This window comes from Paroedura picta, chromosome 2 (assembly GCF_049243985.1).
Source record: "Paroedura picta isolate Pp20150507F chromosome 2, Ppicta_v3.0, whole genome shotgun sequence".
NCBI classification, from domain to species: domain Eukaryota; kingdom Metazoa; phylum Chordata; class Lepidosauria; order Squamata; family Gekkonidae; genus Paroedura; species Paroedura picta.
The window spans coordinates 39,798,826-39,811,620 of record NC_135370.1 but is presented as its reverse complement, the minus strand read 5'-3'; the positions used below and the strand labels follow the sequence as shown (position 1 = coordinate 39,811,620).

Below are 12,795 nucleotides of genomic sequence, written 5' to 3'. Positions count from 1 at the left end.
ATGTTTCTGGGGTTTCTCAACAGTTCAGAAAGGCTGATCTGTATGCAACCTTCACAACTGATATAATACATATGTATTTTGTATTTGGTTCGAAATGTAGCATAAGAAGCTATCTAAAGTGTGCTTCACTGTGGGGCCCATCAAACTGAGGACCCTGCTTTAGGTTAGTTGTCTGAAGGGTTTTCTAAATCTGATCTATGAATTCAAGGTCAAATCAGAATGGAGCGAGAATTCAGTAGCACCTTAAGACAATTGATGGCAGGGTATGAGCTTTGAGGAGTCACGGCTCAGAGCAGTGTCCAGTAGCACCTTAAAGACTAACAAAAAATGTGCTACAGACAGACGAAACCAGAATAGAAATGTATTACTTCCAATGGCATACAAAGCACTCAGGGCAGGTGGGTGTTTGGGGCTTGGTGGTATAGGGCAGTGGTCCCCAACCTTTTAATCACCGGGGACCGGTCAACGCTTGACAATTTTACTGAGGCTCGGGGGGGGGGGTAGCCTTTTGCCGAGGGTCGTCGCCACCGCCACCTGAGCCCCTGCGCCACTTGCTTTCCCACCAGCGTCCCTGACTTCCCGCCACCTGCTGGGGGGCACTGCCAGCAGCAGCTGTGCAGTGCCACACCGAGGGGCAGCCCCTGAGGCAGCAGCCAAGCAGGAGAACGAGGAGGAGCCGCAGTCTGGTACTGACTGATGCCCGGACCAGTACCGGTCCCCGGACCGGGGGTTAGGGGGTACGGGCGAATGGGGGCCAGGGTTTGCTTCCACCTGGGAGCAGCTAGTCAAGGCCACAATGCCCACCCCCACCAGCCTGACTGCTTGCCTGCCTTGGCATGGATGTCCCTGCCCCCATCCCGCAGGACGAGCTCCAGCCAGAGCAGCCCCCAAGTGAAAGGGATGCAGCAAAAAGTGGGCTCCAGGCATCCTGGAGGGAGCACCCTCATCCTCTGCAAGCCCCACAGGTGAGGGTGCTTGGACTGCTTGAGGTAGAGCCACAGCCAGGCCTCACAGATCTTAACCTGCATCCTGGGAGGGAGGGGAGTGCTTAGCTGAGTGGGCCTGGTCCTGCATGGCACAGGCTCCACTGGTTTGGTGCTGGAAGGGCCTCCATTGCCGGCTATCAGGCACCGGGGACCTACTTGCTGCTGTGCCCCCCTTGGCCCCTCTGCCAGGACGCCTGACTTAGACTATGCCTCCCCCATCAACTGGCACCTCGGGCAAGCGGCCTGTTTGCCCTACCCAAGCAGTGCTGCTGATTACTTCTGTCGTATCGCTCTGCTTAGCAAAGTTTGAAACCCTCCTCCAACTGAAGCGATTGTTCTGGTAGTGGAAGAGCTACTTCCACTGGAGGTAGTTTGAAGCAGAAGAGTTGGGTTTTAGACCCCGCTTTCCACTACCCGAAGGAGTCTCAAAGCGGCTTATAAATCCCCTTCCTCTCCCCACAACAGACACCCTGTGAGGTAGGCGAGGCTGAGAGAGCTCTGAGAGAACTGTGACTGGCCCAAGGTTGCCCAGCTGGCTGCCTGTGGGCGTGGGGAATCAAGCCCTGTTCTCCAGATTAGAGGCTGTTGCTCTTAACCCCAGCTACACCCTGGCTCCCTTTGAGACTCGCTTGGGTAGTAAAAAGCAGGGTACAGAAAACCAGCTCTTCTTCTTCTAAATGGAATAAAAGGGGTGTTTCTGGATCTGAAGCTATTTGGCTGCAGAAAGTGATTGCTTCAAGTCAAGACCATCCATGAAAGTTTTCCGTTGCGGGGGAAGGAAGGCACGGGTTAAAGTTTTTAATGTGGATGTGCATTTGACATGTTCCTTCTGCTAGTGGCTGTTGGATTTAAAACAACAACAATCTGAATTTCCAAAAGGCGGCACCTTTCTCTTAAACTGAGGAAAAGGTTGTGAGGCCTAGTCGTTTGAAACGGCTGGAGGCTCAGACCTGAATCCCCACAACCTCCATTATAGCTCACTGGGACACCTTGAGCTAGTTACTGTCTCTTAGCCTGGCCTACCTCACAGGGGTGTTGCTGTGAGGAGGAAATGGAGGAGGGGGGAGAAGCATTCTGTCAGTTGCTTTCAGTCCTCTTAGGAACAAAAGGCAGGATATCAAAACTTAAGTCAGGCTTTCTCAACCAGGATTTCGTGAAACCTTGGGGTTTCTTGACAGCCCTGGAAGGGTTTCCCGAATGGGTAGGGGTTAATTCATTTTAATATATTTTTTTAAAACGTGTAAAACATTTATTAGGTGACATGGCCATATATGGTCACGTTGACCCACTTCCCCTCCCAAAATGACCAATGATGGGTCTGGAGGGAGAGGGAAGGGGGCGTGTCCACAGCTATGCTTCCCCCCCCCCTCCGCACCCCCCATTCATTCCACTTCTGGGGTTCCTTGAAGCCTGAAGAATATTTCACGGGTTTCTCAACAGTAAAAAAAGTTGGGAAAGGCTGACCTAAGTAAATGAAACCACTCCCTTGTGAGCATCTCCTGAGAAAGGGCCTGGCTGTTGTGCAGCTGAGGAAATGAACTCTTCTGAAATGTAGGGGAGGTTTTGTGGGGGGGCTTTGTGCTGCTTTGTGGTCATGACTGATTTACGCATCTTCAAGCGGACCTCGGGTATTTCTAGTCGAAGAGGCTGATTCTGTGAAGGTTCAGGGGGGTGGCAGGTTACAGTGGGTGAGCGATAGGGCATGAGTGTCCTGCAAAGTGCAGGGGGTTGGACTAGATGACCCAGGAGGTCCCTTCCAACTGTATGATTCTATGATTCTAGTCCACAGTGTGCCACCTCCGGCCCGCTTTAGAGTTTTTTCAAGTAGGGGACAAATTCTGGGTTGCGTTGTACACAACACTACCCTTTTTAAACATATCATGATTATTACTTATTCACAGAGCTGGATCCACAGAGCAGGAGCAGCCTTCTGATTTCTGGGTAGCCTCCTGCAGCATTTTCTCTATTTGTTTAGCGATTACATTGTTGATTGGTTCTCTCCCCCCCCTCCCTTTTTAAATGTTCATGATGTTTGCACAGTGCAGGATGAAGGGAGGAGGGGGGAAAAGGCGAGCGCTCGTTCCAGTGGATGCCAGGATGTCTCCTCTCTGATTGGCTGACCACAGCTCAATGGCCGGTGGATGAAGCAGCAAAGCTTTTAGTCTGTCTTGGTGGAGCTGACAGAACAGGATCCAGATCACAGGTAACGACGGGGGCCAAGGGAGGAGGGGGTGCCTTTTGGGATTGCTGTGGGTCTTTGTCTGTGTGCTAAAAGATGCGTGTTTAGACATTTGTGTAATCTGCAGCGCTTATAACGGAGAGGTCCCCCCCCCCTCCCATTTCCAGTAAGAAATCTGTGTCCAGTGAAATCGGAAGCACACGCAAATCTCTCTGGCAACTTCCTCACGCAAATGCTGAGTAGCCGGGCTTAAGGGAAGATGGAACCATTAAGGCATGTGGATAATGAGGTGCCTGACGACAAAGCTTTTGATAAACCTCAGAGAGGACAGTGTCAGCGAAAAGACACTGCCGGGAAATCAAAGGCGGTTTTGGCCTAGGGAAGAAGGAGGCATTGGCTATTTCAGCTTTTGGTCCAGTAGTGCGAGCTTCGTTTAGATCAGGGGTAGTCAAACTGCGGCCCTCCAGATGTCCATGGACTACAATTCCCAGGAGCCCCTGCCAGCGAATGCTGGCAGGGGCTCATGGGAATTGTAGTCCATGGACATCTGGAGGGCCGCAGTTTGACTACCCCTGGTTTAGATTAATTCACAGTGCATTCATCCGCAGAGTTATACCCTTATAAGCCCGTTAATACCCTTCTGGGTGTAACTCTGTTTTGGACAGTTCTGTTAGAAACACATGTTTCCACTGAAAGAAAGATTCCACAGAGATTTCAAGGTATTTTGGAGCATTGTGAACTATCACGTCGTCTCTCAGTTTACAGGATCGGTCAATTATAATCCTTTTAGAGCTCAGTCCTTTGTAAAATTACTTTGGTCTATGCCCACTGGTGTCAGCAGGCCTAGCCTGGAGGAATGGCAACGGATTCTGCCATTTGCTGCTCTGTTCAAACCGAGCCCTTGAGCATCCAGTATACAGTCCAGTGACATGGAGCACTGTGGATTTGAGACAAGATAATGCCAGCTGTTTGTACCGATCGTAAAATGTAGGAGCGTGCTTCAGTTTGTCAGTGTGACCCTGGTTGTACTCCTTTGCAAACGTTACCGTGAACAGTAGTACACAGGACTGAATCTTTGACTGTGTTATTCTGCAGCTATTCTGGTGATCGGGTCAAACGCTGACCTAGATAGCTTCTGTGGGGAAAACTGCCAGCTCTTCATTTTTTCTACTGGCATGGCTCCAGGTAGAATTTGTCATGTAAGAATCATATATAGAGTACCAAATCTTAAGCTGTTTGTCGGCAAACGTGTCATCTTTGCTGAATCGGATTGGTTATTAAAAGTTGTTGGCAAAACATTAATGGGTCTCGTTTTGCTTTTAGGGAAATGGGGTCCCTAGTTAATTGTAAAATAGAAAAAGTGAAATTAGATGTCTATAGTGGCAATCGGTATTGAAAGCTGTGCATTTCTCAGCTAGCATGTTCCCTGGAAAACTTCAACCTGTACTAGATGGATGGGTTCCTGAAGTAAAATGCTGCATACAATGCTGAGAAATGCCACAGGTGCATACACTGTATGTTGGCATGGTGTACCATCATCATCTTACGTTCTAATAGTCAAGTCAGCCAGATTTGAGGATACTTACATCCAGGGACTTGACCAGTGAATGGACAAGACAGGTCTTTCTATAAACCTGAAAGACACCCCAAGTTTGCAGAAGAATTTGAAAACTAAAAACAATAACATTGAGGAGGATCAAAACCCCCCAAACGATTAAATGAGTGCCTATAGCTTTATGAAAACAGTTTCCCTCAGTGGCTGTTGCTAGGGAACCACAACAGACTTTCTTTCGATAAAAGACAGGGGGAGCATCCTTTCTAGGGATTATTTGGGCTTTGCAGGAGGGTGAGGTTCAGCGGTAATCTTTGGGGTTTGGTATCAGGTCCAGCCTTTGGGGCAACTTGCTACCACCCAACGTGCATCACTTACACAGGCCTGGCTGTTTGCTATGGTTCAACAACAGACTCCACATGAATGTGAATGTGGGGTTGTGGTTAGAATTTCAGACTAGGACCTAGAATTCCCATTCTGCCATGGAAACCCACTGGGTGACCAAGGGCCTTTGACATGTTCTTAGCCTAATTTATCTCAAGAGACAGGGAGGAATGGCCATTGAGAGCTCCTGGATGTCTCCTGGTGGGCTGATGGCCTCCCACGCATACCTGGCCTTCCAGCCTTCTGACAGAAGGGTTAAGCCCAAGCCACCCAACCCATGCACAAGGTGGGAGAGACGGCCCCCAGCCAACTTGTGGAGAAGCAGGGGAGTCTGCTGCAGCCATGCGTGAGAGGCAAGATCGGGGGATATCACAATGCCTGGCTCAGTCTGCTCGAGGCAAGGCAGAGATTGGCATGTAGCCAAGCCTCATTTAGGATGAGCCCAGTGTTGGCACCCAGCCAAATCCTGAATAAGGCAATACATCTAGGCTCAGGTGAAATGGATGGCGGTGCCCAGGCAGGTTCCCCATAAAACAAATCAAGGCAGAGAGCAGTGCCTAGTTCTGCCCTGCATGAATTAAGGCAAGGTAGGATGGAAGGCAATGCCTGGCCAAGATCCCTGTGAATCAGGGACACAGCCATCCGACAGAGCCATCTGACAGGCTGATTCTGTGAAGGCTTAAGGGGGTGGCAGGTTACAGTGGGTGAGCGATGGGTTGTGAGTGTCCTGCATAGTGCGGTGGGTTGGACTTAATGACCCATGATGTCCCTTCCAACTCTATTATTCTATGATTCTATATGGTTGAGGGTGGAGCCCAGCTCAATCCAGCTGAGCTCCATTTGGGATGAGAGAGGTGTCCATGCTTTGAAAAGTATGAAAATTGCCCCAACACAGAACAGCATGGTATGGGCTTGCACAGATAACGCACTTCTGTTGGCCCATCCTCATCCACCATCCTCATGGCCTAGGCAGTAGATGGAGAACCACCCTTGAAAGATGCTGCTGCCACCACTGGTGGGCAAGTAGATGGAAGATGACAGGGGAGGAAGAGAAAGGATGTATCATTCTGCCACCTCTGCATGAGCTGTATAGATGTGAGTGGGTGGAGGAGGAGTGGGTGCCACAATGGCTGCCCCACCCCTGCTACTGTGGGAACTGTGGAGGTGGGCAGAGTCGGGGTGAGAGCTGCCACTGCTGCTTCCTCTACCACGGAGTAAGCTGTGAAGTGGTAGGCGGGCATATGGGAGAGGTCTGGGAGAGACTGCTATCCTATTTGTATTATCAAAATGCAATTTGTGAATAGAAGAAGAAGAATTGGTTCCTATATGCCACTTTTCTCCACCCAAAGGAGTATCAAAGCGGCTTACAGTTGCCTTCCCTTTCCTCTCCCCACAGCAGACACCCTGTGAGGTGGGTGAGGCTGAGAGAGCCCTGATATCAGTGCTCGGTCAGAACAGTTTTATCAGTGCCGTGGCGAGCCCAAGATCCCCCAACTGGCTGCATGTGGGGGAGTGCAGAATCGAACTAGTCTGTACTGTGTTCACCCAAAGTTCTCAGTTAAAAGCTATTTTGCCTGAGAGCAAAGTAGAGCTTTGAGAATTGTTCAGTGTCACAGTAGACTAGTCTTTTCAACTTTTTTGCCATTGAGAAACCCCTGGAACATTCTTCAGGCTTTGAGAAACCTCAGAAGTGGTACAATCATGCAGAATGTGGTTGGGAAGCAGAGCTGTGGACATGCCCACCCTGGGCCCCTCCCCTTCTCCCCCCCTCCAGGCCCAGCATTGGCCATTTTGAGAGGGGGTGTGTGTGTGGGTCGACATGACCATAGATGGTTGTGTCACGATAAATGTTTAACAAAATTTAAAAAATGTATAAAAATTAACTCCCACCCATTCGGAAAACCCTCCCAGGGCCACCAAGAAACCCCAGAGCTTCACAAACCCCTTGTTGAGAAACCCTGCACTAGAGAGTAGCACAATACATGAACCAGACTGATAGCAAGTCCATAAATGCTTACAAGTGTCAAAGATCATATACGTATACACGAGAGCATGCCAGCAGGGTAGACTTCATTATGTTGCCAACTCTGGGTGGAGAAATTCCAGAAGGTTTTGGTGGCGCCTGGGGTGGGTGAGGTTTGAGGAGAGGAAGGAGGTCAGCACAGTATGGGGCTATGGAGTCCACCTCCAAGTCAGCTACTTTCTCCAGGGAAACCAACCTCTGTGATCTGAAGCTCAGTAGTAATTCCAGGAGATCTCCAGGAATCCCCAGGAAGTAGGAATTCCAGGAGGACCCACCTGGAAGATGGTGCCCGTAGACTTCTTATAGTGTAAAGTATTGTTCTATACAAATGCCGTGTCTGTTCTCAACACAATATTATCCTGTTAAGTCTGAGTAAACATTGTAATTATCCTGCATAATGTGTGTATTCTTTGATTCCCTCCCCCAGTGTTTTCCGAGATCAGCCTTTCTCAACTTTTTTACTGTTGAGAAGTGGTGCAATCATGCAGAATACGGTTGGGAAGCATAGTTGTGTACATGCCCACCCAGGGCCCCTCCCCTTCTCACTGCCTCCAGGCCCCTCCTTGGTCATTTTGGGAGGGCTAGGCGGGTCGACATGATCACATATGGGCATAACACCAGATCAATGTTTCACAAATTAAAAAAAATATGTATTAAAACTGAATTAACTCCCACCCATTCAGGAAACCCTTCCAGGGCTGTCAAGAAACCCCAGGGTTTCACAAAACCCTGGTTCAGAAATACTGTCCTAGACTTTTCTCTGAAGAGAATTATCCCATTGAGTATTTCATACGTTGCATGGTGTGTTTATAAACTCTTCAACTTGAGAACTTTGGGTAGAGATAATAGAGTTGGTACTGATCTATGGGACAGACAAGAATAGCCGAGTGCCTATTTTTAAGCATTGTGGTAGGATTCAGCACTTCCTGCCCATCTAGACAATATTCACCTCTTCAGAGATGTTATCTCACAAGCTATAACCAAACATTTCCATTGCTTCCTCTCCTTAGTGTGAGTGAGTTCTTTTGTGGTTTATGCGCCTGCATGCCTACTCAACCTTAAATCCCCTGTCTTTCCCCCACTCAGTCCTCCTCGAGCCTGGTGATGTCGCTTCTGGGAGGTGTGGCCATCTGACATCACTTCCGGGGCCCCTCAAAAATTATTTCAGGGACCCTTCCATGGTCAAAAGGTTGAAAAAGGTCTGGTTTAAAAACAAGGCCACTGCACCCTTTCCCCTGCCTTTCCTTGATTCATATCCAAATTTCTAGAAAAAAATTTAAAAGATCTTTTCGTCTATTCTTGCTCAGAATAGTCATAACCCTATATTTAAGCATCCAGGGTCACATGGATGTATTCTGAACCACAGCATCAATCCCTTCCCCACCTCCACCAACTCCTGAGCTATCTGCCCAACTCCGCTCTCCTGAACATCCAATTGCAATGAATAGGGTCTGCGTGGGAGTCACGCGCCGGCAGACTGTACCGGCAGCTCCAGTAATCAAGAGAAATGGGTAGAAACAGATCTTAGTTCAACACATATTTCAATTATTCCGTTTCCTTGGAAACCTAGTGCAGATGGATTTGCCTTTCTAGGGCTAAAAATATCCATCTAGCCCCTTTTATGATAACAAAGGACAGGAGAGATGCAGAATGAGACTAGGTACAGCACTGCAGCACTAATTTGTGTGTGTGTGTGGAAGTTCGCTAATAACTAAGGTATTTTGCGTGAACTGGAGACCTGTAATTTCTTATCCAGAGTAGCTTTTCCCTGCTGGCAAGCGTTCAGCAGCCTTGTGAAACAAAGATAAGCCCACCGGCTTTGCCTGCAGTTCAGACTGGGAGGGGAGGCAGTGTTTGTGTGGGAGAGTGATGGGCAGGGTGGGGGGGGAAGGTTCCGAGGCAATAGCCGTGAAAGCTGATTGGGAGGGGAGGGGATGCTGCTAGGATTCCTGTGTTATGCTTCTGAATTCAAAGGCCCTACTTTTTCTTTAGGCATGTGCAACAACGAGCCTCGCCTTAGAACTGTTGGTCTGCACAAACGATGACGGCCTTGTTCTCTCCCTTCCTGCAGAACCTCTCATCGAGGCTCACTGTTAGCACAGTTTGTGAAAAGCAGCTTTCCTTTTTGTGTGTGTGGAGTTTTCGTAATTGACTTTAATCGGTGTATTTCCACACGTTGGACACAGTCCTATAAAAAGTGAGGGATCTTTCCCAAAGGATACCTGTTGACTTTGGGTGGTGGGGGGATGTTGTGGCTTGTGGACAGATTGTGTAGGCAATCTCTATCGTTTTAAAAGTGCATATTGCTGTTCCGTAGTGAATAGAGTATTTTAGTCGTGAACTATTAGAAATGAGAGCAGGCTTTCTCAACCAGGGTTTCGTGGAGGCCTGAGGTTTCTTGACAGCCCTGGAAGGGTTAATTCATTTTTCATATATTTTAAAAAAATTGCTAAACATTATTGGGTGGTATGACCATATGTAATCATGTTGACCTCCCCAATGGCCATTGATGGGCCTGGAGCGGGTGGGAAGGGGAGGGGCCCCAGTGGGTGCATACATAGCTCTGCTTCCCAACCATATTCTGCATGATTGTGCCACCTCCGGGGTTTCTCGACGCCCGAAGAATGTTTCAGGGGGTTCTCAACAGTAAAATATTTGAGAAAGGTTGAGTTTGATATAGGTGGGCTCCAAAGGTCATTTCTGCTTATGGAAGGGATTGTCATGGGAAAGTAGGACTTTCTTGCCTCCCTCCGTGTGCTGCTGCCCAAGATACTTCCTGAAATGCAGCTCTTGTGGAAGGGAAGTAGGGTTGTCATGGCCCAAAAGTGTCTGGGGGTGGATCCTGGGAAGGGGATGATGGCACTATCATGAAACTACTCTAGAAATTCTTCTAATCCCTGGGTAAAGATCACAGACTCCACAGCTACCATGATGTCACTTCAAGGTGTTTATCTAGAAGTGAGATCGAGATCCCTGTCCAGGTGTGAATCATAGAGCTGGAAGGGACCTCCAATGTTCCTTCCCCATTGTCTCCCTCTGCTCCACTGAGCAAGCCCCAGGGATGGGAGTACACAATTGGGAGATTGCCCACCATGGGGCAAGCAATTGTCTTGCCTAGAAGGAAGGAACCCTGAGGAACATCATTGGGGGATTTGGGTACAATGGGAGGAAGAAATAGGCAAAAAAATGAATTGCCCCCATTTCTCTCCTTAGAAATCTTCCAGCAGATCCGAGTCATAATCAGTCAGTTCTATTCTTAATCAGCCTCACTCCATGAGATACATGGAAGATTGTGATCCTGATCTTGTAAATCTGTCGTGGGCATTGTTGTTAATTTTAACGGGTACACGATTGTAGCGTTTCAGTGCTATTCAGGTTGTCAGTAAATGTTTTTATTTTTGAAAACTATAAAAGAAACAGTGGGAAAGGATTTCCTATGAACATCGTCGTAGAACAGTAGTACCTTGTGTAGTTTTCATAAGCTGCCATTTTATTTGTTCTTCTACAGAAGGACTTTGTGTACTATTACGGCCATATAGGGAGGGGCGGTGCAAAAACTGAATATTGTTATTATGCTATAGGGAGCTAATTAGTAATATTCATATGCCGTGCAGTTTGCTAATGCTAGATGTCTAGCTCAATGCTCTTTTCCTATTAATCACAATAGAAAATATTTTATTTCCAATGGACTGCTCTAATGTAATTAACTTTGTTTTATGCAAATATTTTGGTGGATAATTATTTGTTCTAATGTCCAATCGGAGACTTTCTCAAAACATACCCTGCAAGAACCAATGTAACTTTTGAATAATATTTTTGCTAAGATTTTGCCAATGCTCAGAAACCCTGATGGGAATACACAGAATTCCAATGAGCCATAAAACTGCCCCCTTTGCAGCTTATTAATATTGCACACGTATGATTTATAAGTGATCCTTTATTAATAGCTCCTTGTTTTGGTGAAGAGGGAAGTGATCAGCATGTAGAGTTACTGGAATAATTGAAGGTTGGGGCTTTGCTACATATTTGGTCTTGATTAGTTGAAATGGCTGTTTCTTTGTGAAGGAGCATATTGACATTATAAATCAAAGAGGTAGATTTGTTAAATGCATTTATAAGAATTACAAAAATCAGAGATCTATTTTATCCTCTTTCTTGAAAGCATTACAAATTGTTTTCCTTTCTTAAATGAGAAATCTGTTGCACGGCAAAGCCCTTAGAATTGAGGTGTTTTCCAAGCCAGATTACAAACGGCTGATGGGAAGGATCTCGCATTAAAGTCACTTTCATTCCCTTGAGATCAGGGGGATCTATCTCAGTGTTAAATATATATAATGCCTGTCCAGTATCATTACAACACTATCCCATTCCACACCAGTGATACAAAGAAAATAAACATTCTTATTCTGTAGGCTGGACTTCGTGATGTGCTTGGCTTGTGCTGCTTGTTATTTGGAAATTGTATAAGTAATTTGGGCTCTTGGTACTGTTTTAACAGAGTTGCATCTTTAACTTCCATACATATCAGGTCAAGTGTCTATCACTTAATTACATCCTAAGGTCCATTCCTAGGAAGTGAAATCCAGTAATCCTACAGAGAGCCAGCTTGGTGTAAATGGTTAGGAGTACAGACTTCTAATCTGGTGAGCCAGGTTTGATTCTGCAGTCCCCCACATGCAGCCAGCTGGGTGACCTTGGGCTCACCACAACACTGATAGAGCTATTTTGACCAGGTAGTAATATCAGGGCTCTCTCAGCCTCACCTACCTCACAGGGTGTCTGTTGTGGGGAGAGGAAAGGGAAGGCGACTGTAAGCCGCTTTGAGACTCCTTCAGGTAGAGACAAGAGGCCTATAAGTACCAACTCTTCTTCTTCTTCTTCCTCTTCATAAAACCATTGATGGGTACAACTCTGCTCACACTTGCAGTGTAATTACGCAAACTCCAGGAAAATTGTTGCATCAGATTGAACCACTAATTCTGCCTGTTAAGTCAACATACAGCCATGGGGAACTGAGCACCTCCCCTGTCCCTCCCTCTGTCCCATATATTCAAAACGAGGATTATCCTAAATTAACCAGTGGCTATCCCACTGAGTTCATGAGTGAACTGTGACTTGAATCAAACTCTCATCTCACGCTTCTAACCACTGTGTGTAATCTGCTGACAGCTGTAGGTGGGATTAAAACTTTCCAAGGCAGCCGATCACATCTGTCTCAAAAGTGCAATTCTTTGCTTTATCTGTGGTGCTGTTACATTAAATGAACAACCACCTTGGGATCTGGGGGCCTCTGCAGTAGCTCTAGATGATCTTTGAATGTGGTTAGCCGAACTTTACCTTTGATCTGCACAGCAACGCTTCTTGAATACAGCTGTTGATACAATATTGTGGCTGAATGCATTCCCCTGTCAAAGCCTTAAGGGCCTTTTTAAAGAATTTGATGCACACAATTTGCAAGTATTCGTTTGGCTTCCGAGCAGATGTTTGATCCTCGCTTCCGCATCTTATCTCTTATTTGCAAATGTTCACACAGATGGTCTTGGCTAATATTAAAAACCTAACCTCGATGGCAGGGGGGAAAGGGAGCCTGCCTTGAATTTCCAGCCATGCTGCGTCTGGATTTCACTTCCCAGGAATAGGCCTTAGGAAGTAATTAGGTGATAGACGCTTG

At 47.1% G+C, this 12,795-nt stretch overlaps 1 protein-coding gene across 3 annotated transcripts in view; it reads left to right on the top strand.

The window, feature by feature from the left end:
• The window catches only part of CSRNP3 (cysteine and serine rich nuclear protein 3), a 132,922-nt gene that overhangs the window by 19,457 nt on the left and 100,670 nt on the right, over positions 1–12,795 (top strand). The window contains exon 1 of one of the 3 annotated variants that reach the window (XM_077319851.1): positions 3,034–3,189. The exons of 1 other annotated variant lie outside the window; for it this stretch is intronic. Coding sequence is in view for 1 of the 2 variants with exons in the window: in XM_077319849.1 (XP_077175964.1) it covers positions 8,775–8,784 (10 nt within the window). In the remaining variant the exon portion in view is untranslated. Of the gene's footprint in view, positions 1–3,033; positions 3,190–8,766; positions 8,785–12,795 lie in introns of those variants that run through there. One more of the 3 variants, XM_077319849.1, reaches the window with a different exon arrangement.